The sequence below is a fragment of the Danio rerio genome, chromosome 9 (genome assembly GCF_052040795.2).
Source record: "Danio rerio strain M-AB ecotype USA chromosome 9, GRCz13ab, whole genome shotgun sequence".
Classification (NCBI taxonomy): domain Eukaryota; kingdom Metazoa; phylum Chordata; class Actinopteri; order Cypriniformes; family Danionidae; genus Danio; species Danio rerio.
Window position 1 is genome coordinate 9,300,969 of NC_141029.1, and position 26,958 is coordinate 9,327,926.

The 26,958-nt window shown below is 37.2% G+C and overlaps 1 protein-coding gene across 14 annotated transcripts in view; it reads left to right on the forward strand.

The window, feature by feature from the left end:
- The window catches only part of naxd (NAD(P)HX dehydratase), a 29,136-nt gene extending 2,565 nt beyond the window's left edge, over nucleotides 1-26,571 (forward strand). Inside the window, exons 1-11 of one of the 14 annotated variants that reach the window (XM_087267155.1) lie at nucleotides 403-2,032; nucleotides 2,149-2,586; nucleotides 5,977-6,115; nucleotides 6,494-6,539; nucleotides 12,174-12,262; nucleotides 12,436-12,544; nucleotides 14,861-14,911; nucleotides 17,034-17,138; nucleotides 21,657-21,777; nucleotides 21,866-21,986; nucleotides 25,806-26,567. In XM_087267155.1, coding sequence (XP_087123281.1) covers nucleotides 1,537-2,032; nucleotides 2,149-2,586; nucleotides 5,977-6,115; nucleotides 6,494-6,539; nucleotides 12,174-12,262; nucleotides 12,436-12,544; nucleotides 14,861-14,911; nucleotides 17,034-17,138; nucleotides 21,657-21,777; nucleotides 21,866-21,986; nucleotides 25,806-25,956 — 1,866 coding nt within the window. In that variant the 5' untranslated portion in view covers nucleotides 403-1,536 and the 3' untranslated portion in view covers nucleotides 25,957-26,567. 14 annotated transcript variants of the gene reach the window in all.
- The last annotated feature ends 387 nt before the right edge of the window (nucleotides 26,572-26,958 follow it).

The following is a 26,958-nucleotide window of genomic DNA, read 5'->3' on the forward strand; positions in this document are numbered from 1 at the left end:
AAATTGAAACTGTGTCAGTCTAGTTTTCAGAGTTGAAGTTCAGTTTAGTTTAGCCCAGTGTGGATTAATTTTCTCTGCAGAAAGTCCAAACACTGAAGAGCAAATCTATCGATTAGCAGCTCTAGAAGCTCCACAAGTCTGCAGGTTAGATGTGAAATAATAACTTTAACTGTTATAAGCCATTAGTTACTAGTTAATTAAAGTTAGTAATAATAAAGTTATGGTAACTAATAACCTTCCTATTACTATTTCCTTCCAAAGGCTTTTGGCGCATCGCTATTTATACGGCTCTTTGAAGTGGGCTGTTCACAAGCGCCGATTCTCAAAATGATTCAGACTTGTCGCTGGACAGTTGCGGGCGGGGTAAAATTAACTTCACCACCAACGTCACAGGAAGTAAACAGAAGGCGGAGTTACATAAATGTTGCTGTTTTAATACCTACATTCCTCGCTAAAGCTGGAGATAAAACGCCTTTAATTCAGTTTATTTCATGTCACTTATGTGTCGGATTTGCTTATGTCATCACGCATAAGCGGCAGAGCAGAGCGTCAGCGGAAGTGTACTGAACAGAGCGAGGACACTTCTTCTGTCTCTGAACGAGTGAACTCGTGTAACAGATTTATAACCTGAATAAATACTGAACTTTGTTCCTGTTTCTGACTGGACACAGCAGCTAATCTCGGCGCAAAGCTCCCTCTTTGTCTCTGCCTGCGCGAGCTGTGTTTGTTTACCTGTGAACTTGATGAATCTGCTCAAACGTGCCACCTTCATTTTCTCTGAACAGCCACTAAGTCTGGCCATCGGTAAGCTCGGAGTTTATCGTTGATTGGTTGTTCAAACTTGAATAGGTTGAAGAGGACGGAATGCAATGCATGGGCATACATGTTCACTACTCGGCGTGCTAACTGTAACCATTACACTTGCAGCAGTGTTGCTGTATGATAAAGGTAAACACATGAGAGAGAGGAAAGTGCCATATGACTTACAGTTACATACAGTGGGGTTCAAACGCGTGTTTAAAATAGTATACTTGTGTAAGCTGCTGAATTGTGATGTCCAGCATGATTTCAGTGAGATGTCAAATGTGTAGATTCACTCCCTTCAAAATATTTAAACAGACTCGCACTGGATGTTTTGGACCGCATTGTGTTATTTATTTATGTTGTTATTTGATAAACTATCAAGCTTAATTTACAAACAGAACTAGATAAAGCCGAGAACGCGGAGTAAACGTGTTGTTTTGCAAATGCATTTGACACTCTCTCGCCTGCTTCCAGCCGTGAAGCGCACGCCTGTGATGACGTGGTGCGCAACATTTCGGTGACGTTCTCACTGTTGTTGGCGCGGTAAACACTGGCGAAGTTCTAAGCAGCTTTGCATAAAACAGCAGCCCTGTTAATCTCGGCGATTCGGCGAGGCCTTTATCGCAATGCGCTCGGAAACCGCGTGAAACGTCGTCCGAACCGGGCCTGCACGTCGACGCCTCGATCGATGCGAAGCCGAGTTTGGGTTCGTGCTCGGCTGCTTCGACCATCATGTTAGTGAATGCAACGCGCGGCTTCCTGTGGTCGGACATGGAGACCCGAGCGCTGCTCAATATCTGGGGCGAGCACGACGTGCAGACGGCGCTGGACGGAAACTTTCGCAACAGCCACGTTTATCGAGACGTCGCGAACCGTTTGTGCGAACTGGGCTTCGATAGGACGCCAGACCAGTGCAGGATACGGGTTAAGAGCTTAAAGAGGCAGTATTTCCAAGCGAAGGAGGGATCCAGGAAAAATGGGCAGTACCACAAGATGTGCAAGTTCTACGACGAGATGGAGAGGATTTTGAGCAATAGATCCTTTGTAGAGAGGCAGGATATTGATAGTGTTGCCATTGGGGGAGATGAGACGATGGATGAAGATGCTGAGAGTACTGAACTATTGCACGAGACTCACATGGATGGCAGTGGTGAATCCTCCTTTATGGAGCATCCAGTCAAAACTGAGTATCCGTCCTGCCCCATTCCGGTGACAGTGGGAGGCATGAGTATGTCAACTTATTCTGATCAGCCAGCAAGCAATGATCTGCCATCTTTAGCCTAATCGCTCTGCTTTTCCTTTGTGTGTGTGCGTGTTAACATCTGTTTGTTCTTCTCTCGAAAGGTTCATTTCCAGCCAAACAGAGCAGCTTACCGAAGACCAATCCTCCCGCTACCTCCTCCAGCAGGCCACGGAGAACCAAGAAGCGCTTTGCCAACATGTCGCTGGAGAAGCTGATGGAGAAGTTCCTGGAGCAGAGCATGGAGGCTGAAGACAACTTCTACCGGCTCGAGGAGCAGCGTCTTCAGGTGGAGGATAAGCGCAGGGAGGAGGAACATTCCAGAGAGTTACAGATGCTGCAGATGTTGGGGCAGATTTTTGCTAGCATCCGCACGCCCTCTCCAGCACCGACAGCCACTCCGCAGCCCTCTTTTATCCCACAGACTAACCTCACCGTACCCCTCGCTCGTCCCTCTTTGGGGAATCGTAACCATCCGCCTGCCTTGATTGACTTTGCCAGTCACAGCCAAGCAGCTGGCCCAGGTCTGCTCATGGAAGAGGGTGATTTTCAATGTTCGTCTAGATTTGACATTTCATTTTGCTATTTGTTTAACGGTCAAAAAAACGGCGGTTTGTTCAGTGCGCTACTGCTAAAATAACAAGAAATAGACAGTTGACCTGAAAATGTCAATTCTGTCATTTGCTTTGATTTGTGTGAGTTGAGTAATATAATTTTGAGGCCTAATGTTTTTTTTACGATTATAGAAGATCTAACCATGCCATCATCAGTTCTTCAGTTCTGTCTAGGGCTGGGCGATTAATCCTAAAGTTATCGAAATCAAACTTCAGAACCTATAATTGATCTAATTTTTCCAGTTCAGTTTTTTTTATTACTTTTTCTACCTCGTGGAGTTACGTGAGCCTGCTGTGTTGGGCTAAGCCCTCTATCTCTGGTCAAGTAGGACCATTCGTGAGCCATACTTTGCACTACATTGAGGATGATTGGCAGCTATGCCAGAGATGCCACGAGACGGCATATTTTCCATCACATTAAAATGATTATTTACGAAAAATATTTCCTCACAGAAGATGCAAGAATTGCACTCTTTAAAATATTTCTTACATGATATTCAAGAGTTATTTTATTTAGAAGAGACGCTGCCTACTTTTTACTTTTAATATGAAAAACACTGAAAATTATTTTGTTCAGCGTTGAATCATCCTTCAATCATTTTAAAATCAAGTAATGCGCCCTTCATTAAAAAAATATCTCACTTGTAAAACGTGAGCATATTGACTGTACAAAATTTGTCAGTGAACTATGAGGGCAAAAGAATAAAATAAATCAAATAATTATTTATTAATCATAATCGAGGGAAAATGTTCAATTAATCGAGATTTTGATTTTAAGCCAAACCGCCCAGCCCTATTTCTGTCATTCTTGTTGTGAGTTCATACTTGAGTTTGCTTTTGGGTGTGATTACTCTGTTAGTGCAGTTCTGAACACTGCCGTCTGATGTTTAATATCTCAGTCCAATTCTAGACAAACACTAATGCAGTCTGACTGAAATGTTATATAGTCTAACCTAGACCAAAGAGATCTAAACAAAACAAAAACAGAATATGCTGTCACCAAAATATAAGCTTGAAAATTGCTGTTTTTTTTTTTGTTTTGTTTTTACATTTTCTGTTGCAAAAAATACACCATATTATTAATACTATTGTTATTTTAGGTTTCATTTTAAAACATGAGTACGTTTACAGGGACACTAATAAATCCAATTTTAATGCGATAATGAGACAACACTCTGATTAAGAGTCTACCATGTAAACATCAACAATTTTTTATTAATTTTATCCGATTAAGGTCATAATAGATCTAATTAGAAATCAAATTAAGACGTGGAGTATGCCAATTTTTATCACATTATTGTAGTGCAGTACAGACATGTAAACACCACAATCAAACTATTACCTTAGTGTAGGATGTGTTGGAAGACACAGACACCTGCATCGCAAAATGCAGAGGTTTTTTTTTTTTCTATTCGGCGTGCTGTATTAATTTGAAAAAAACAACACTCTTCCAGCAGTTCATGCCATCATCCAATATCTCGTTTGTCACAGGGGGCTTGCTTGAAATGATCCTGAATAAAAGGGAAAGTGCCAGACTGCAGTTAAAGTCGACAAATGAAAAATGAAACGCCTGAAATTGCATTAAACTCATCACACGAAACGTGGATCGTGTGGTGATGCTATGACGTTAATCGAACTATGTGCTATAGCATGTAAAAACAGGATCATAAATATAATATTCAAAAAGCAACCCATGTAAACACCTTAATCATATTATTGTCTTAATCAGATTAAGGCTAGTAATTTGATAACTGATGTCCATCTAAACGTAGTCAGTAGCTACGTTTCAATCCACCCATTTTGCACATTTCGGATGAGCGCATGACAAACCGGTTGAAGGAAACGCCAAATGTGCATAAGATTTGGAAATGTGCATAAAAAACATATACACATAACTGAGTAGAATAAACTTTTTATTTGATAAGAAAAGATGTGCATAAACTACGATGGCAACCCTTTTACCGAACAAATTCCAACGTGTGCGCATTAATAAAAGTCATGTGATTGTGTTTTAAGAGATCACATGATGATGAAAATGTGTGTGAATGGACAAACCAGCAGGCTGGTTTCACTGTAAAACATCTGAAATGTTGTTTTGGTCATTCTAAAACGCCTTAACCTTTTCAGTTATCAGTGTTATTATATTATAATGACCTCCAGAGTTAAGAGCATCTGTGCTCCGCGTCTCACGCCTTCAAACGCCACCATGCATTCACTGCGCGTTGGCATCGTCTGTTGAGGTGAAAGTCATTTATTAAATGAAGAAAAGATTCATGCAGCTTCTACTGCAGCAAATTCAGTTTTTACTTTAGATATTTGGTGGCAGTTAATCAGGAAGTGACGATTTTGTTCTCTTTGACTGAAAACACTGCTTTATTGTTGCTTTTATGCGATAATCCAGTTTTGCGCATTTAATTTACATTTTTGGATGGAAACACCGCTAGTGTTAATGTTATAGTGAACCAGAAACAAATGTATCATTTTCCTTTTTGGTTTAGACCAAGTGAACTATGCAAACAAAAAAAGTGAAAGTGTTATTACACCTTCAAGTGTTTATTACAACACTTTTATCTCTCTATTTAAATAATGTGAGTTAGACGAGATTTAACAACAAATATTGCCTGAGTTTCAAGCTCTTTGCATTTAAGCCTTTAACAAATACAAATGAGACCATTTTTTATTGTAGACTCATAACAGTGAAAACAAAACATGGCATTGGCCAATACAGATCAAATTCAAGTCTTCTATAGCTCAATGTGAAATGGATATTTCAGCCCTCATTTACTTTTCCTCAAGCTTTGAAATCCTGTGCATTCGCATATTGATTTAAAAACAGCAGTATAATTGATGTTATTGGTTTTTATTAGCAATGCAGTGCTTCTTGTGGGTTACTGAACTGGATGCATTAAATATACCAAGTAGATTGAATTAATAAAATAAAAATTAAGAGTTAAGAGCTATAATACAAAATCAGATTTTTAGAGAACAAGCTTAGATGGCTTTAGAAGATGCAGGTGTATTTTATTGATTTTTTTGTTTATCAATCTTAAAACGTTTTGAAGCCTGACAGAGATGACAACTGAGCTGTTGTTGGATGGAAAAGATTTTCCATATATTCTCAGTTTTTTAATACACCGCGGCATTTACATCACAATATTGGAAAAAAGACAGAATTTTCACTTTTGCGTGAATAAGTTGAACAAGTAACAAAACGTATGCAAATAAATTGTCAACGAGTCAACTAGTGTAGTCCCAGTGCATGGAACTGATATATAGAGTGGTTTGTGAGCACACTAATGAGTGTGTTTTTTCTCTCAGTCATAGAGCGCTCTTTTTCCCTGGGCACTTCGGGAATGGATAATGTCATTCCTCTCGTAAGAAACACAATTCCTCCGCTGACATCCAAAAAGCACAAGGGTCAGGATGGACGCATTGGGATCATTGGAGGATGTCAAGAGTAAGTAGACTTGAATTACTAAATATGAAGATGCAGTGCTCTTCAATAAGTGACTGAAACTGGGTTATTTAACAGTAAAGCTACCAATGTGCAAGTATAAATGTTAATTACATGCAAGTACCAGCCTATTATAAGGTCTGATCAAGAAATAGACCACAATGGCGGTCTATAGACGTTTTTTTTTTTCTTGAAGCTGTTATCATTTCTAGAGCTTTCATCGAACTCAATTTCGATTTCAGCCACATGTCCTTGATGTGATCTTCCGCAGTAATATTTTAGGTGCTATTTGTTGTGATGTTAGTGTTGTAGTTCATAGCAGGCTGTTTTCTTCTATTTATTCCCTGTTGATTGCTGAAACTTCCATCTTGTTGTTGACAGGTACACAGGAGCACCTTTTTTTGCAGCTATTTCTGCTTTAAAAGTAGTAAGTATTATGCTCAGATTCTGCTAAATGTTTGTCTTTCTTACTGGGCCCCTAATTAGATACACCTGTGCGACAGCTCATTAACATCAGCCAATCACATGGCAGCATTGCATCTAGGAATGTAGATGTTTTCAAGACAACCTGCTGAACTTCAAAACGCACATCAGAATGGGGTAGAAAGGTGATTTTTAAGGCCTCATACATGGTTTAAGTGACCCAATTTAACCCCCATCCCATTTGTCCCAGTTTGGAACTTGCCAATGTACATGTAATGTTTTTTTTTTGCCCTAATTTTGATTCGCCAACAGGTTTTTTGAAATTGATGACAGAAGCCAAAATTCAGAGATTGTATATAATTACAAAATAATCAAAGATGCAATCAGTGTCAACAATGACTAAAATGCATTAGCAGTGGTCTAGAGAGATTTGAGAGCAAGATACAGCATTGCGTTCACAGAGGACCTATAGACCACAATATCAGAATCTATAAGCTTTACAATAACATTAAACAGAAACGTTTGTTGCTGCACATTGCAAAATTATGTATTTACAGACACTCTTAAATCTGATCTTATGTTATTTCCTTATCTATACTTTGCTTTTTGCTGGAATTTGCAAGAGAGACAAAGTTGCCAGACAACTTTGAAAACCAAACCGTGTAAACTTGGCATAAGTAGGAAAAAATCTCATGAAATCTGATATACTCTGGTTTAGGGGATGAAATTTATGCTCAATTTCGATTATCGAATCAAAAAATAGAATCGTCGATGCTGCCACGCCCCCATGTCACGTCAACTTGGCTTGCCAAGCGAGAAAAAAACAGGCTTGTTGAAGTGCTTGTTAAACTGCAGATACAGGAGACCAGAAAGCATTTTGGATTTCCAGTGAGTTATGTTGACAATGTTTGTGTTGTCGACAAAAAGAACACAGTTTTGCAAGCTCTGCTATGTACGTATTGTGTACGGTTCGTTCGATAGACAACACCGGCATCGCGATCCTCCACCCGCCCCCGTTGCAAATCCGCTCGCGAAAGGAACACACTCAGGCCCTGTTTACACTGTCTTTGTTTTTAAATGGCATTTTAGAACGACAACGATTTGACATCCACAGTGGCGTGTAGCATTTCTGAGCAGCCCTCCTTGCTCTCTACCTCTGAAAATGCACATCACGTGACCACACAGACACAGACGCACACACAGCCGTGCGCTCGAGACAGCAGGTCCAGGCAGTCAGAGGACTGCTTCAATCTTTCACTCACTTGTACTTAGTCATTTTAGCGAACACCTCAGATACTGTTGGCTGGTTCCTGTTGGTTGTGCGTCTTTTTTACAGTCGCCGTTATAACGACACAGATCACTTCCTATTCACGAGTGAATTTTTTTTATTATGTGTGTATCTTGCCTTGATTCATTTACTGTATGATTTGTTTATGGGTAAAACAAAGACCATGCAGGTCAGGTAGTTTAAACGGTAGGCTACAAATAATTAATTGATCATTAATTTATTAATTATTCATAATCGAATCGAATCGTGACTTTAGAATCGAAAATGTAATCGAACCGATGATTTGGAGGATCGTGACACCCTTACTCTGGTTTCATGCCTTCATGTTTGAAAATAATTCTGATATGTATCAGATATGTGCATTTGCACTTGCAGGTCTGTGTAAGCAGGTCGATCGGATATTCCGATTAATTATGTAATTTATAACTTTGATTTAGTAACTAATTCATATTTATTTGTACGATCTCAATCATACATTTTAGTACGATTTACTCATCCATAATGAGACATCATTTGGCATTGGGAGGATTGGAATTTAAATGACTTACGACTCCTTTAAAAAGTTGTATGTATTCATATGCATGAAATCATATGAATTTGTAAAAAAAAAAAATTCTGGCAATGCGTAAATTGGTTATGTTCCCTTGTGGGATCAGGAGGATATTCACCTGTCAGTGGTAGTGAATGACATCAAATCTGACATCTCAGAGTTGAGGTAAAGTTTGATTCATATTCACACATTCTGCCTTTCTCCTTAATAATATAACTTCACAAAAATAATCTTTGCAGATTCTTAATAATGAAATCACATTAGCAGCCAATGACTATCAAAGCACAACTTGTTTACAGTCAAATAAAGAGTGCTAATGTTGTTTTCAGGTCGTACTTACATGAAATTTCAGACCGAATATTCAAATGCACGATTGTAAACAATATAGGGAGCATGTCACACATTGTCACTGAATGAATGCGTAAATATAAAACCAACTTTACCTCAATCATCTCAGAGTCCAGCATGAGGCCTAAACTGTGACTATATAAAATGTTTTCTTTAGCTTAAAAATCTTTTTAATCTTGTAGCATAGTGTGCTTTAAGCGAACAAATATGCTTGCTGAGAGTGACCAATGGCTTTGTTGTTGCTCTTCTCTTTCAACAATAAAAACTTAAAGATCTTCTTCAGTTCTTCTTTCTCTGTAGGAGTGCGAATTTGTGGTAAGTCGTTATATGAACATTATTTGGGCGTGTATTATGCAAATTACTATCTTCATGCACATGGACGCTCATTTAGAACACTCCAAATTCACAGAAGAGCGAGTTTAACAACAAGCTCGTGTGTACACGTGTTATGATTTAGGTCGGAAAGTGTAAGAATTTTAAACGCGTCTCCTCTAGGATTTTTTCTAGCTGTGGCGGCAGTCCTTTTTTTTTTTTTATATATATATATATAATTTTTTTTTTTAGGGGTTTTCACCTTTATTAATAGGACAGTGAAGATATAGAGACAGGAAAGTGTGGGGAGCAGGGTTAGGGGAAGGATCAGCAAAGGACCTCGAGACGGGAATCCAACTCTGGTCGCTGCGAGCACCTCGGTGCTATGTGTCGACGCACTAACCACTAAGCTATTGGCACCGACACGGCAGTCCTTTTTTACTCAAATCTACCAACTACCTGTGGCGTTATTTCAATGACAAATGTCATGAGTGCAGTATTAAAATTCGAGATCGCATTTATGTAATAGCCTATAGCATGCAAATCTCTTTGCTTGCACGCCGATTTCCTCTGCTCGAGCACAAAACTTGTTGCACGCCCCCTCAAATATACACCGCTCAAGCGCAGATCTTCTTGTGCGCTCTGAAATAACCGATGCTGAAGTGCGATTTAGTGCGTTTATATAACGACTATGTCTCCAACATTTATTAGATTTGCTAGGAATATTTATGAATGTCTCCAATAGACATAATGTGTCCTGAAGTAAAGTGAAACGGCTATACGTCGTGTTTGCTGGCCTCACGCATCACGCACCTGTCAGTCAGTCAGTCAGCACGTCACCTTAAAGAGTCAAACAAACAGCACTACTGCAGTTACAGAAAAGTTTGCGCTGTTATAATTCACTTACCTTTTAATAAGTTTTGGTGCGATTATTACCCGCTATTAAAAAAACACGACAATGTTTTGAATGAGAAGCTGTATTGTAGCCGTGGCGGGATCAATTTTGGCGTGGCGCCCCGCCATGGAAGATTGGATGTAGCGGAAACCATGCGTGTGTGTAAATGCAAAAATGTACACAATTATTAGTGAGTAAGACCCAATGAGTCCACTAACTTTAAATAGCCTCCGCAGTCACTAGGTCTCAATCCAATATAACCTTCTGAAGTGGGAGATTTGTATTATCAAGGAGCAGTCAACAAATCTGCAGTAACTCTGTGGATAATGTCAACATGGACCAAAACCTTTTGGATTTCGTGATGTGAATAATAAAAACTGTTCTGAATGCTAAATGAGAAAGTGGAAATTGAGTGTATATATAGCTTTATCAGTCAAGATTGTCAGTTATCTGATTAGTGCATAATGCTAAAATATCAGTTGATTTAGTTGCTGCAAAATCACCTACTACTCGGTAGGTACTACATTTGAATTTGAAATAACTACACAACTATAAATAAAAAAAGTATGTTCTATATCATAGGTCTCAAACCCGATTCCTGGAGGGCCGCAGCTCTGCTTAGCAGCAATCCTAATCAAACACAGCTGATGTAGCAAATCAAGGTGTTCAAGACTCTTTTGAACACTCGATTATTTAGATCAGCTGTGTTTGATTAGGGTTGGAGCAAAAATGTGCAGAGCTGCGGCCCTCCAGAAACCCAGTTTGAGACCTTTGTTCTATATAGTATTAATGTGAGTAGTAGGGTTGTCACGATACCATTAATTCAAGTTACGATATTATATCAGCTGAAGTATCATGTTACTAAGCAGTATTGAGATACTGTAATTCATAACTCAAATTATAAAGAAAATGATCAGAAATACTATATTTTTATGTAATAATAGGCCTACTTAAAGTTAATTCATAATTCCCTTATTGAAAAATATACTATTTGCACATCACTCATAAACCACATATGTAGTGTAATAGTTGAGTTGCTGTAGTTTTCACCAATGTTTTAGTGACTTTGACGCAGAAGTTCAGACTCATACACTGCATCATCATCTTTTCTGGACACTATTTAAAGTTAGATCAGCTCAACAGTCCGAAGATTACAGGGGTTAATCATACAAACACTTTGTCTCTCAGCCAGACGACTTTATTTCAGTCCAGGCCGTCATTGCCTGAGCTCCTGGACGAAGCTCCGCATGCTCTGCTACCTGGTGAACAAACACTTCCTTCTTTTATCCTCTTCACCACGATGGAGAGATGTTTTTAAAATACATCACTCCTGTGTGGACATTAAGTGACTGCTTTCAGCTCGTCACAACTTCACCTAAAATCTTTTTTTGTGTTTGTTTATTTTGTCGATAACTGAGCAACAAAAATACGGTAAAATAAAGATACAAATTATACCAAACTAAATGCGTTACAAAAAGAGCACTTTTCAAATACATTTAGGCTATTTGAAGTGGTCAAAAATTGTTTTGATGTTTCCTGTTGCTATTTTAGGGTTTTCATTTAATTTTTTTTCAGTCTTATCAGTTAACAATACAAAGTAATTCAAAATTTATCTTTGCGAGTCATTCTTTTTTAGAGATTATCTTTGTTGTTGTAGCTACTAAATCATATTGACAGGAGCAGAATTGAACCGATTTAGATGTGTGTTCAAAATGACAGAAAAAATGCAACAAGGGCTCCAGAAACTATTAGAATAAAATAGTCTATTGTTGCACAAACATGTAAGCATTTAGTGATTTTTCCACATTGTAGATAGATCGTTAATGACGATACTACCGTTTACAAACTATAGCAGCACCGTTAGTATATTGAAGCCATAGTATTGCGATACTACTATAGTACTGGTAAACCGTGCAACCCTAGTGTGTAGTATGAATGGAACTCGGACATACTACATCCATCATTTGTCATTATCACATGACCTACTAGCACCAATTGCATCGCTTCACTCCCATTCCCAATTCCCTTGTGTTACATCATGGGATAGCATAGTTTCCATTGGATGTACAATTCAGAATCTCGGTAGAAGTAGTAGGTCACTGGGTACTTTCATACTGTTTTTTGAATACTATGAATTCTGACATATTACTCTGCTTGCATAATGTTTTTAGCGTCCTGTAGAGTATGGACGTTTGAGATTTCTGACGCAGTTGTCATTTATCTACTGCTCCTATCTGTTTTCCAGGGAGCTGATCTCTCTCATGTCTTCTGCACCAAAGATGCAGCTCCAGTCATCAAGTCCTACAGTCCTGAACTCATCGTCCATCCAGTGCTGTGAGCAGAAACTTTGATTCACAAGTCGATATTATAAAATCAACAGACGAGGTTTTGAGAAGTCATCTTTCATGGATGTCCTCGATTGCACTAGCTGAAACCTTTTTTGTCAAGAGAAATGTGATGAGTGAGTGTGACGGTTTTGTTTCTCTCCTGGCTTTGTGTACCTGCAGAGACAGTCCCAATGCTGTGGAGGAGATTGAGAAATGGTTGCCCAGGCTTCACAGTGTGGTTGTGGGACCGGGTCTGGGAAGGGAGGACATGCTTCTGAAGAATGCTAAGGCAAGAGAAAGAAACATTACTTCTGTGTACTTATGTACTGCAGTTCATACTAAATATGCAGTGGTAAAGGCACAGATAACAACTGAATTTTTATTTGCCAGCTATAGATTTGCACTTTTGAGCTTAAAATCTTTTGATCTTTGTAATTTTAAAGATATAGTGTTGGTAGGATATGTAAATGAACAATATGTACTCTTTATCTGAGTTTGGACCAGTGATTTTAGTATTTCTTTGTTAGCAAAACAGCTGCCAGGCTTTAGTGAAAATGATTTATTTTGCTTTAGCATTTTTGTATTTCTTCCCACAGACAGTCAGGGTGCTTTCACACCAGTGAATCGATTCAGTTGTTCCGAAACAGAGATTACAAATGTTGCATTGTTGCTCTTGGAGCGGTTCACTTTCACACTGCAAAGTTTCTAATCGGACCAAAAGAGCTAAAACAAGTCACGTGCGAGTAAACTCTCCTCACATTGGTCAGTGTCAGGGTTTATTTTGCAGCGTCCCGCTAAGCTGTCAGGAGAGGTGGTGGTTTGGTGGTGATTGACAGGGTGCGCGCGCGCGACGTGTCTGAGGAGAGACGCGGTGGGGAGGGGTGAGAAGGGTGCTCAACGATGCCTATTTGAGGACCGGGAGGGAGATACAAGATTACCGGGAGATCATCACTCGTTTGCGGGCATCCGGAGACTCGCAAAACTTCCGGCCCTACTCATAATTCTCTCTTCATATAGCCGTAAGCCTTTTACATATCCATAAAACACTGTGATATAACCGCGCTTGGATTGAATCGCTTTCTCACTGCAATCGAACCACTCCAGGGTTCGTTTCAATCGGAGTTTCTCGGAGCGATTACTTTGGCGCGGAACAGAGCGCGATTGCCCTGTTCACATATGCTAATCGAACCGCGCTAACTGGGCAAACGAGATGCGTTCCGAAACAAAAGTGTAGGTGTGAAAGCACCCTCAGATGAGGTTTGTATAGACCAGGTTGTTTACAATAGCAGAACTATAAATGCACATGAAGTTGCTTTTGAGATGTTTCATGTAATCGTAATAACACGGTTATTGTAAGGGTTCATCATTGAAAATTGAATATTTTGACTGCTGAACATTATAGAAGAAACACTATGTCAGCAGTCTTCCTTTCTGTTTATTAGTAGTAGTATTAGTAGTAGAAGTAGTATTTTACTTCAGGGTTTAGCACAAAGATCTCTCAGACAGAATGGCAGATTCTTTCATAATTTTTTTTTCCCTGTCATATTTCATATTTGAAATGAACACAGTGGGTTTTCAGGTTTTCTTCACAGCAGTTAAGCATCACCAGCAAGTTATTTGATATAACACAACTTTTTAAACAAATGCTGCGTTACATTTTATTTATTTTTTATTTATTTAGGGTGCATTCACACCAGAAAAGTCCATTAGTTCAATTGCTTTGGTCCATATCAAACATGTGTTTTCTTTTTTTTTGTGCAGTTTGCTTTCACACTGCCCTTTTTTACAAGAAATCCAAAAAAACTGTAAAAAAAAAAAACACGTTTGCTAAAATCTGCTATTTATAGGACAGAATTGTTTCTATTTGCACCTGTCCAAAAGATTCACACCAAAGGGGGAAGTGAACTTGAGTTTGACTCTAACCAAACAAGACAGATCTGAATACGCCCTTAATCACTGCACATTGGTCTATGTGTTATTTTATGGTTATTATGACTTATATGACTGTCCGATGGCAATGGCTTAGTGTAAAAGACATTTTTGACTGGATGTGTTGTTGACCTGGGGTCTGTTCTTTGTGCCCCGTTTAAATGATCTAAAGATGATCTGGCAGATCCTGGATCTTTTAATCTTGATAACACAGCATTTAAATAGTTGATTTTCACATGGACTTGAATGGGCCAAAAATGATGCCTTTATATACACATGTCTTGACAAGAACTTTAAAAATAGATGATCATAAATGGCTGAGAGAGAAATCAGATGTGTATCATCATCATATTGGATCCGTTCATTGTGTCTTTTAGTGACTGCCTACTAATTTACCAGCTTTTGTCTGCTGATGCAAATGTCAATTCAACACAAAGTCAAATAGAGTAGTCCCTCACTGCATCTGTCCTAACTGAATATCTTTTAACAAGTATTGATCTATATTTAGGTAACATTAGCCAAAACAAATTGTTTTTGTGGTATGCCATCAGAAATGTCATCAGTTATAAGACCTGCAATTGCTTTTTAAAGGTTGTGTGTTTCTAGAGAGCTTAACAATGTGTTTCTTAATCTGTGTTTGCTTAATTTCATTAATGTAACTTGCTTCTATTTTTAGGAGATTATTGAGAGGTCAAAACTCAGAGGAATACCAGTCATCATTGATGCTGTGAGTAATGTTTTCACTGAAACCTTCAGTGCAGCTGATCATTTTGCTTTCATACTGGGCTTGTTGGCAAAAGTGGAGCCAACAGAATTAGTGTTATAGAATATGACATAGAATTCCCTGATATAGAATTAGAACCGAGACAGAAGAGAGATCAGACATGGCATATCATATTATATTCATATTAAATTATATATTATTTGCCCAAGTGATGTTTAACAGAGCAAGGAAATTTGCACAGACTGTCTGATAATATTTTTTCATCTGGAGAAAGTCTTTTTTGTTTTATTTTGGCTAGAATAAAAGCAGTTTTTATTTAAAAAAAAAACATTTTAGGAACAAAATTATTAGCCCCTTAAGCAATTTTTTTTCTTCGTTATCGTTATATAATAACTTGCCTAATTTCCCTAACCCGCCTAGTTAATCTTATTAACCTAATAAAGCCTTTAAATGTCACTTTAAGCTGTTTAAAAGTGTCTTGAAAAATATCCAGTAAAATATTATTTACTGTCATCATGGCAAAGATAAAATAAATCAGTTATTAGAGATGAGTTATTAAAATTATTGTGTGTAGAAATGTGCTGAAAAATGTTCTCTCTGTTAAGCAGAAATTGGTGAAAAAAAATAAACGGGGGCGCTAATAATTCAGGGGGGCTAAAAATTCTGACTTAAACTGTATATAGAACCTGAGGCCATAATTTCAATTTTTGGGATCAAACCACTGTCCTTATTTTTTAACAAAAGCAAGATGAATGTGATGGTCTTTGCTACGCTTTTAGCTACAAGATTAATATTGCTGAAATGGAAGAAAAAACGTTCTCCAACCTTTAAGCAATGGCTTATGGAGATCCTACACTACCTGACCTTAGAAAAAAATATGATACACTGTAGGAGGCGGTACTGATGTTTTTTTCTCATCTGGCAACCTGTTTTAGATCACATAAAGAAGATGGACCCACCAGTCATTTTAGAAGAGTAGAACCTTTCCTTGTTTTTTTTTTTTTTTTTTTTTTTAATAAATGTAAAATGTTTTACTTAATATTATTATTTATTTGTATTCCATCTTAATATTTTTTTCAATATATTTTTGTTAAACCTAAATGTACAGTTGACATCAGAATTATTAGCCTCCTTAAATTATTACCTCCCCCCTTTTTTCCCCCCATTTTCTGTTTAACAGAGAGATTTTGTCAACACATTTCTAAACATATTAGTTTCAATAACTAATTTCTGTAATAACTGATTTATTTTATCTTTGTCATGATGGAAGTAAATAATATTTGACTATATATTTTTCATGACACTTTTATACAGCTTAAAGTGACATTTAAAGGCTCAACTATGTTAATTAGGTTAACTAAGCAGGTTAGGGTAATTAGGCAAGTTATTGTGTAATGATGGTTTGTTCTTTAGACTATTGAAAAAATATATAGCTCAAAGGGGCTAATAGTTTTGACCTTAAAATGGTTTTTAAAAAATTAAAAACTGCTTTTATTCTAGCCAAAATAAAACAAATAAGACTTTCTCCAGAAGAAAAAATATTATCAGACATACTGTGTAAATGTCCTTGCTCTGTTAAACATCATTTGGGAAATATTTGAAAAAGAAAGAAAAATTCAAAGGAGGGCTAATAATTCTGACTTCAACTGTATACGTGTGCGATAGGTTTTGTTTGTTTGTTGTGTAAAAACAACGAAAAAGTGAAAAGCTCTTTGTACTGTATGTCTCATATCTATTATGTTCAATAAAAATACTTTTGAATAAAAAAAAAGTTCAAATCCAATCCTAAATGGATTAACTTTTTGACATCACTTCATACTTCACATTCTTAACAAATCTACTGACCGATCAAATGATCTGTAGTATCTGGCATGTGCCACCCCATTCAAGACACATATCATTTGATGCGTTTGAGCTCAACCTCTCTCTCTCTCACTGGGAAAAAAACCCAGAAATGCTATTGGCTGTTATTTTTAAAAGAGGATAGGGATTTCCTCTTTCAGTTAAAATGGTCAAAAATTGAACAAAAATACGCATTTAAAAGCACTTCACTGGACCAATAATAAAACGTAAATTAGTAAGGGGTACTGTCTTTACAAGCTGTGGTGTTTGTGTTTCTTTACAGGATGGACTTTGGTTAGTCGCAAAAGAGCCATCAGTCATTCAAGGCTATCAGAGAGGCATCCTCACACCCAACTTCATGGAGTTCACTCGTCTGTATGAGGCCATGGTGAGAATTTTGGATGTGCTAATTACCTCTCTGCAGCTTTGCGTGTTATATTTGTATGTCGCATCTAATGCCGAGTTCAGACTGCATGATTTTCAAAGTAGTCGTGTCACAGATGTTTTCACACTGCATGACTATCTGGGTTAGCGTTCTGTCAGTTCTGCATTTACACTGCAAGATGGATCAGCGACAGGAGAGACTCTAAAGTAGAAAGAATCACAGACAACTTTGTCCAAGCTACGTCTCACAACCAAACAAATGCAGGAAGTGACTAGGAAACAACTCGAGGTCACGTAATATATCTTTCGTTATTAACTACATAATGGAAAAAGAAGGCTTAGGCTTTAGAAACTTGTGTCGCTCACCTGGCTTTTGAAGAGAATTAACAATCTCTCCTCAACTTTTTTTTTTTCGACCTGATTGTGATATTATTCAGACGACACGTCAAACAGACACAATGCTCCTGCCAAATTGACACTAGTTTTTCCTTCATTTCTTGGGTCTAAATAAACTGATAATGAGCGCTTTTAACTTTTCCCCCAACCTCCCGCTGGCCTGCAGATATCCATATTAGTGAATGCTGCTCTCTCATTGGCTGTAGGTGATCAGGGATGTTATTTTCAGTCAAAACACATTTAACACGGCATCATTTGAGTTTTCGTTGAGTTGTTCTTTCATATCGTGTCCTTGATAGTTCACACTATGTGATTGCCACTCACGTGAACGAGCACCAATTTGCCTGTGATTTCAGGCATTTATCGGCAGTTTCTCAAAACCTGTCGCCGAGTCAAAATCAGGGCTAAAATCATGCAGTCTGAACTCAGCATAAGGGGGTTTTCACACTGAGCACATTTGCGCAATACTTGTTTTGATAATAGCATAGGAATATCTAAGTATGTGACTAAATCCAATTTGATCAGCCAGACAGGAGATACCTCTGTAAAAATCAAGAATCAGATTTGAGTTGAACTCATTACTGTCTGAACATGGACTAAATGTGCTGAATTTTTGCACTCTACCACAAAGGCAAAGTGTGCATAATTAATTGGTTGTCAGGTGTATCGCTTCGGTGGTTATTAAGCAAGTTTAAAAACATCAAGAGTCATTATTACAGTATGAAGTACAGTAATCAACAGCAGTGATTGAAACAGATGCCCTGAAGCTTAGCTGCACCAGATATTTATTTTCAGTGACAAAGCAGAAGTGAAAAGCCAAAAACCGTTACACGAGCGTCATGCTTTCAGTTCTTTAAGTAGGTCACTCAAAACAAAAGATTGTTTGTTGTTACAAGATAAAAACAAAATGGATGAAATGAAATGTTATGTAGATTATTAATTATTATACGACTAAATAGTATGTTTATTTAATAGATTAGAAACTTCTTTAAAATTACCAAAACCTTTTTTTTAATAGTAGCTTCCCTTGCTACTGGTCCTAAAATACTATTGGTTTTAATGTAAATAATGGCATGGTTAACAAAATATGGCCTAGCTTGAGTGGGAAATAGTTTTTATGTTTTTTTTTTTTTTTTTGGATTATAAAATCCTGACAAATATATTAAAAACAGAACACTTTTTTACAGACGAGCAATTTCATCGTTATGGATGGGATGTTTGCAATAAAAATGTGAAATATGAATTCACAGAGAATGTGTATGTTAACAGTATATTAAAGAGCACCAATGGTGAAAAATCTACTTTTCAAGCAGTTTGGACAGACAGGTGTGTAAGTATAGTGTACAGACCATCATATTGGGGTGATATAAACACACCCAGTCCTTTTTTTTCAATTTAACAACAAAAACGGTGGACCAATAGGAGCAGTTTTCAGAGCGACCACAACTTGACGTAGGAGTGCGGTCCCCCCGCCCATCAATATTGATTGACAGGCGCGCGTCACCATATTTTCAGTTTGTGGTTTCACGTCTACCATTTTCAGCATGTGAGTCAAAGCAATATTACTAAAGGAACCCCCTTGCTCTATTTTTAGATGTAAGGCTCATTGGACTCAACACAAGATCAACATTCATCACATGATCGCTGTAATCTGAATTATTGTTTGTAACTTTAGGTTGGTTTGCAAACATGTGTACTTTTCATTGCATCTACCTTAAACTTTAGCCATTTGAATTTCCTGCGGTCACAGAAGCTCCCTGTGATCTTAACTAGATGCAGCTGGAAAGTGCGAACGTGCTGCCTCATGTCCGCGTCCCTCCATTGGAAATAAAATAACGAACTTGCCTGCAGGTCGCACACCAGAAGCGCCGCTTGGCGATGCTCAGCATCACACCACGCATGGCCATACATTTTAGAATTCTAAACATAGGTTTCTAACGGCTCTTCAAGTCAGTGGCTGTCCACGATGCCCAGCCACGATTTGGGACACTTCATATTTCTGCCGCACCACAGAGCGCCATCTGAATAGTCTGACCAGTTGTTTGGTGTGCAGTGTCGCGGCTCTGAGTGTCGCATCTGGTGCCTCAGTCAAAGTTTATTCAGTGTGCTCGGTTATTAGTCTCAGTGTACAAGCTTGGAACTTTAAACTAGCACACAGTTGGGTGTTAAACTATACAGAGACACAAATGATTTTGTACTCTCTGCTTGGTCTGTGTCCGAGTCGTACATGTACGGCTGAATGCTTGTCCTCTCACTCATGTTGCTTCTCTTTTAATTTTATTATAAACACATTATTGTAAAAAAAATCTGAACCGTGTTTTAAACTGATCCTAAAGTGGCACACTCAGAAGAACCATAATAATAAGATTAAATCTTAAAAATGGGTAAACTATGTGCCCTTTAAAACATCTGTTTGTTTTTTCAAAATAACCAATCACAGAGTTATGGGATTAGAAAAATATCAATCTGTAAACTTGTTTTATATTTTAAATGAGAGAGAAAAAAATGTGCTATGGATGTGTCCAAAAAAGTATGCGAGTTTGTATTATTCAGCATATTTTGTAGAAACCCAAAGAAATAATACTTATCCAAAGTATAAGAGTTGGCTCACTTGGTTATGGATTATTGTGTATACAATGTCGTTGTAGATGGGGGGTGGGGGTTGTTGTTAAATATAAATTAATCAATAATGGATTAATTAATTGTAGTCTACCATTTTCACTACCTGGCCCACATGGTCTTTGCTTTACCCATAACCAAACCATAAATAAATAAAGTTACACACAAGTAACCACCTGTCTAACACTTTTTTTTCCCGCGGGACTCTGGCATGAATAGGCAGTGATCTGTGTCGTTCTAATGGTTTTTCCCACAGCTGGTGGAGGAGACGAGAGTTTGTTTGGAGTTCACTGTATTTTGTGATTGTGATTGATGATAACTTCCTTATTTTATTATTATTATGAGGAAATAACAACAAGTAAAGATGCTAGGGCTCGACCGTTTTGGTCACATATGTGCCCGAAATTTTATCTATGCGACCTTAAAATATATTTGAAAGCATTTGGGCGAGTGCATACGTTTTCACTGTTTCACTGCAAAATTCTCACTGCGTGCATGGATTTGGGAGACATTTATGCAGAATGCATCTTTGCACCTAAAAACGCCAAACGCAGCACCCAGGAACAGATTAAAACAGATGTTATGTGGACTTGCTGAAGTAAAAAAAGGCTGCAATGCTTGCCCCGCCTTTGTGCTCTTCTTATTGGCCCACTGCTTTAGAACTGAAGGCGAATAATCGGTTAATATCAGCTGTTAATCAATCAATGCCTTCTGCCTTCAGATGACAGGAGCTACAACCGCGAAAATGTGAAGCGCTGAAGATGAGGGACTGAAAAAAACACTGACAGATTTTGTTTTTAGAAACCACCTAAAGTTACTAATAATGGCACATCTTATTAGTGATCATGTGCTGAATGTTAATCCACCATTTACACTTTTCCAAGAGTGGATAAAAGACTTCCAGTGGCTTCAAGTCCACTATGAAAATAAGTAAAGCCATTCACTGTAAAGTCTGTGGGACGGGGTTTACAGGTAACAGCGTTTGCCACTGAATCTACACATTTAAAGAGCGAGAGGTGCTGTATAATCCTTTATTTACTCCTCACCATGCTGTCAGCCATGCGAGTGGCAGCTATATGTAACATTTAACACAGCTCATGAAAAAGACCGTTATTACTCTTAAGATGACACGCAAATTATAAGTTATACATCAATATAAATGTGGGGCGGGGCGATGGATCGTGATGCCAGCTCAGCATCGTGAAGTTTGTCGGCCATATATTCTTTCTATAAACCGAAATCAGTGTCTACACTATGAAATGACTCTGATAAAGAAAATACCAAGATAGGGGTGAAACAATCTCTCATCATCATTCAGTGCAACATTGTTAAATTTCATATTCTGAGATGTATTTTTAGTATATATATATATATATATATATATATATATATATATATATATATATATATATATATATATATTATTGTAAGTTAATGTATGAAAAACAAAAAGATGTCTTTCACAATTATAGTTGTAAATTATAGTTATTATAATTTTTTTCCCCAGCATCACGAGCCTCTAGACAGCAGCGACCACAAGAGAAGTGCACAGCAGCTGAGCATCGCCCTGGGTCACCTGACCCTGGTTTTGAAGGGGGAGGAGGACATTATTACAGATGGAAAGAACAGTCAGTGATGATCTTAAATCAGTCAAACCTTATACAACTCCTGCGTCCTGTTGTCTTTTTCTAACTTGCTACTTTTTTTTTTTGTCAGTTCTGACCTGTAGTCAGGAGGGCAGTGGACGGCGTTGTGGAGGACAGGGGGACCTGCTGTCCGGGTCTCTAGGAGCCTTCGCCCACTGGGCCTTCAGCTCACCTTCAGATGCAACTAAAGGGTAAAAATAGCAACACCAAAAAAAGCTATATCGGTTCGGACAGAATTTTTTGCAATCTATTTATACATCTATAATGTGGAAAACAGATGCACCCAGAGAGACATGATGTAGTGACACGGGAATGACTGAACACTAAAAGAAAAACACAAGAGATTCTGCATTCACTTTGTAACAAGCTTCAGCTTTAACCTTAGTTCTTTTCATTCTGCCTTGATTTTGTAATATGTTCAGCATTAAATAAACAGGCATGGGCAGATCATTCAAGATCATTCACATCATTCAATTTAGATTTTCAGTTATAGGCGATTCTGAAAAAACATTAATAGAGATAAACTGATTATTGTGTCCTACAGGATTGTTGCTTCTTCAAAGTACTTGAATTTCAGACAAATGGATTCAAGGCCTGAAACAAACACAGCTTCTTGAAAGTTCTTTAATTAAATTTAAAACAAAATTAGTTTATGGTGTTATTTCAACAACTGTGCTGTGCTGCTGTCAAAAACAGAATGAAAAAAGATATACTTAATGTATAAATCTTAAAATGTATTCAAATTTAAATCTTACGCAAGAACTGACAAATAATGCAAATTTCAACAGTATTTCAGAAATTGAATATTTGAATGAATTTGCATTGAATTTCACCCGTATTGAATTTAACACATTTCATTTCACAATTTTTGGTTTGAAAATGTCACATTTAAATCATTATCACTCTGACATTTTAATGTTAATATTACGTGCAAGAGAATTAAGTACAGTAAGGACTTCCCAAGTGCTACACTTGCTGGCGGTGTGAATTATAGGTGTTGATTTAAAATGAATGGTGCTTTAAAACGTCCTTGAATCTGCTGTTTATGAAAGAGTGGGAATCCTGTTTCTTTCCATTTTTGCCTTTAGGTTCAGTTTCATGTGGAAATCTGTAGATTGTGTAATGTGACTTTTTGCAACATAGGGCGTGCTTCACATGAACTCTCATTTGTTGTGTAATACGGGAACATAAAGAGTCGAGAATGAAAAGGCATCTGAAAGTGAAAGCATAGAATAATGCTGTATGCCTCTTAAAGTGACAACACTATATTGCTGCTGTTAACATTATTATTATTATTATTATCATTATTATTATTATTATTATTATTATTATTATTATTATTAATCAAACAACAATAACACACTCACTGCTCTTGAAGGCTTTTGGGGGGGTTTACTTTTTCCCATTCTGCGTCAGCATTGACAATTGTGAAATTTCATGATTTTTGAAATGTAGAAGTGTAATAGCAACATTATTTAAACTGGGAAAACTTTGTGATTGCAGTTTAGACCAAAAGAAGAGTGATTATGATTTTTCCCATGGTTGAGAATCCTTAACATTTGTCCAGTCTGAAGTGAGAATTATTAATAATAAAACAAACAAACAAAAATGTGCACAATTATATAAAGTTAAGCATGTATACTAGGGATGTAACAATATTGTAAATACCGTCATACCGCAATAGCAATTTCTTTCAATATTACCGTGGTTGTGACTCAATAAAATCATAGGTCTTTTGGTGAAAAGTTTGCTCAGGCGAATGGGAGGTAGCAGAAACTACAATTTTCATCAGCCCAGGCGTGGCCATCATCCTTTGCGGTCTGTTGTCGCTACAGATCCAGTAATGCAGAAATGGAGGGTGCTAAAAATAAGAGCTAAAAATGATCGAACCTAAAGCGGGTTTTAAATCAGATGTGTGGAAGCATTTCATTTTCTCTCTGAAAAGAAACAAGAAAGAAGAAAAGGTGACAGAAAAAAAAAGAGTATGCAGGCATTGCCAGACTGTGCTGAAATACAAGTCGGGGAATACGACTAACATGATGGGGATTCTTTTAGTCAAGAACACAGCAGAACACTGCTCAGATTGATGGAGACATTGACTTGTACCACCAAGAGACCTCTATCTCACTCATGGCTTGTCCTTACGAGTGGTGTTTTTTTTTTTACATGGTTTAATATTTTTTGTTATTAAAATTGAATAATTTAAGTTCCTGTTTGAAAGTTTACAGATAGATAATTTGTATGTCATTGATCTGTTCAGTGTTGAGGTAACCTGAACATTCTAGCACTTTTTTGAGTCTCTTCAATAGTTTTGTTTTTCCTTTAAATGATTCAATAAATATCATGAAATTTCGATACCGTTACATCCTTAATGTGTACATTATTGTATGTGTGGGTTATAGTAGTAACATCAGGCTCTTTGAAAAAACTAGGGTGTAACCATTTACTAAACTCATGATTTGACATCATTCACAACACTGATCTCACCTTACAGTTTTCAGTTAATTTAGGCAGTTTAGAAATGATCAAGTGTTTTGTTTTTTTCTTATTTTTCCAATGTTCCACATTTCTGTTTGAAATGAAACTACATTTTGTCTATAAATAACAAAACTAAATTGCAATTTTAAATCAAAATTTAAAATAAAACAAAATGAATAATGATGCAAATAAAATAAGTAGCTTTTATTTAAACAAAGACTTACAAGTCTTTTTAATGTCCCCTGTTAACGGAATAAAAAACTTTCACCATGAAATCTTCACTTCAGTACTCTTTCAGTTTTTATTAAATTTCAGTTAAATTGTTAACGGTAAACTCAACAGGCTCTATTTTACATTATTGGTGCAAAGTCTAAAGTGCATGGTACAATAGAATTAAAGAATCCAAAACCCTCGAGTACTTTTTTGAGATTTTAACAGATGTGTGTGTGTTGAGCATCAGTTAAGACAATATTAGCACCTGTTAGCTTTAATTGTGGGAAAAACTGGATAATTTTGAGCTTTTGTCAGCTAATTTCAGCTTCCGGGTTTAAAAGGATTTTTGGGGCAGGATCAAAATCGGAGTGATAAGAAGAGCCTGCTTCCTAATTATTCATGACTGCATGTGCTTTCCGAAGGCAAGGCATACCTGCCAGTGCCAAGCTGTGAGACACGGACCCACGGCACACGGTATTTAGCTGTTCATGAAGGGTCGTATGTGTTTGTTTCTATGATCCACGGGGTTTGTTGCATGCTTTTCCCCGCGATGCTGTCATGGCCGATACAGCAAAGCTGTTTGTGTGCTTCTAGCATTTTTGTCGGGAGAGCTGTACGAGAATTGGAGAAGGGCGGACGTTGTCTTTTATCAAGAGTTTGTTCACATTTAGACACATCACTGTGCTGCTGTGTTTGCCTAAATTCTCTAGATCAGTGGTTCTCAAAGGAAGGAACCACCAAAATTAATTACAGCACCCTAGACCACACAGAACCTAAAAGATACACTTTCATTTGAGTTTATGAAAAAAATACAAAAAGCGCCTTTTTTTAGGTGTTTATTATGACACAGACAACATATACAGTTATTTTAAACACTTTCAATAGCGTTTTATGAAAATTCAAAGAGTTTTCTTTAAAATGAGACCTAATTTTTGCATTTACACCTCTGCATGTGGATTTGGAAAGCTTATAAATTTGGGTTTGCAAAATCCAGGTGGAAATCCCAAAATAGCAGCAGAGTTTATTTACATTATAGGATGTTTTTTTATAAGTTGTTTACATTTTAAGACTTTTTTTATTTAAAAAATAAATGTTACACACATACTGTTTGCTAAATGGAATGAAAAAAATTTGAAGCTCAATATCTCAAAATAATTCAGAACGCAGATAGAACCTTATAATTCCAAGGGAACGATATTTAAATTGATTTTCAAACAGCTCACGGTAAATCATTACATCCCTAGAACCAGCATAAGAAAAAAAAAGTGTTTTTGAACCAAACCACCCTGTCTTTAATAGTAGATGTTTCTGTTTTGCAGCATGAATCCCTCTCTGGTAGCTGCATTCGGTGCTACGTCTTTGACAAGGCAATGTAATCGCCAGGCCTTCCACAAACACGGCAGATCAACCACCACCTCCGACATGATCCAGGAGATCAACAGCGCTTTCAAGAAGCTTTTCGAAAGCTAAACTACATCTCTCTCTGTGTGTGAGTGTGTGTGTGTGTTCATACATCTTTCCAAGTCATCATAAAGACTAAAAGTCTGCATCTCGATGATACTCGTATATAATAAACTTGACGTACATTGTTAAGCATCCTTTTTTCCCTTTCCTTTTTTATTTTCAAGTGCCTCTTGTAGTTCTGCAATACAGTATCAAGAACTTGTCCAACTTGTCCACCTTCATGTCTGTGTGGTGGCTTTCTGTAAAATCCTCCACCGTTCTGTTTATTTAGTTTTTTCATGTATGTCTATAGATGTGCGTTACGTTCGCAGTTGTCTAGATTTGTATATGATAACCCACTACCAGATGGTTTTAACACCGTCCCTTTCTGAATGAATTGCCGTCTCACTACAAGCTGCAGTTTATTTATTGGGTTGCTTGAAAATGTTTCACTTTCAAGTATTCAAAATCTAGCTTTATAGTGGATGTTGTCCTCACATTAAACTGTTTAACATCTTATTTTTCCGTCAATAACTCCCTCTATTTAGTATGTGCAGCAAAGTACAAATAATTGAAAGTGACTGTCACTTTTAGATATAGTTTGTTATTCTGCGTATTAAACTAACATGGAAGTTTTATTTACAATGTTTCTTTTTTGTATTGTTCCCTCTGTGTGAAAATATCTGTATGGCTGGAGCGGATTGTGGTTGGTAGTGTAGGTTTCTTTAATATCAAATGATGAAAAAGAATCATGAAGAGGCATGCATTTAATGGACATCATCCTCACTGGATAATACTGTCCTTGATCCAATGAAACTACAAAGTAATAAGCTTACTAGTAATACATATTCCTGAAGATTTTGTAAATGATACACAGTGTCCATTCAAAAACAACTGAAGATGCAAAAGGTGCCTTATGAATTATTTACACTAAAATAAGCATTTTTCTCAGGCTATTGTTTGTAGGTTCTGTACTTTCAATTTTAGAGCAAATAAAAGGTTATTTTCATTGCCTTTAAAGTGGAATAA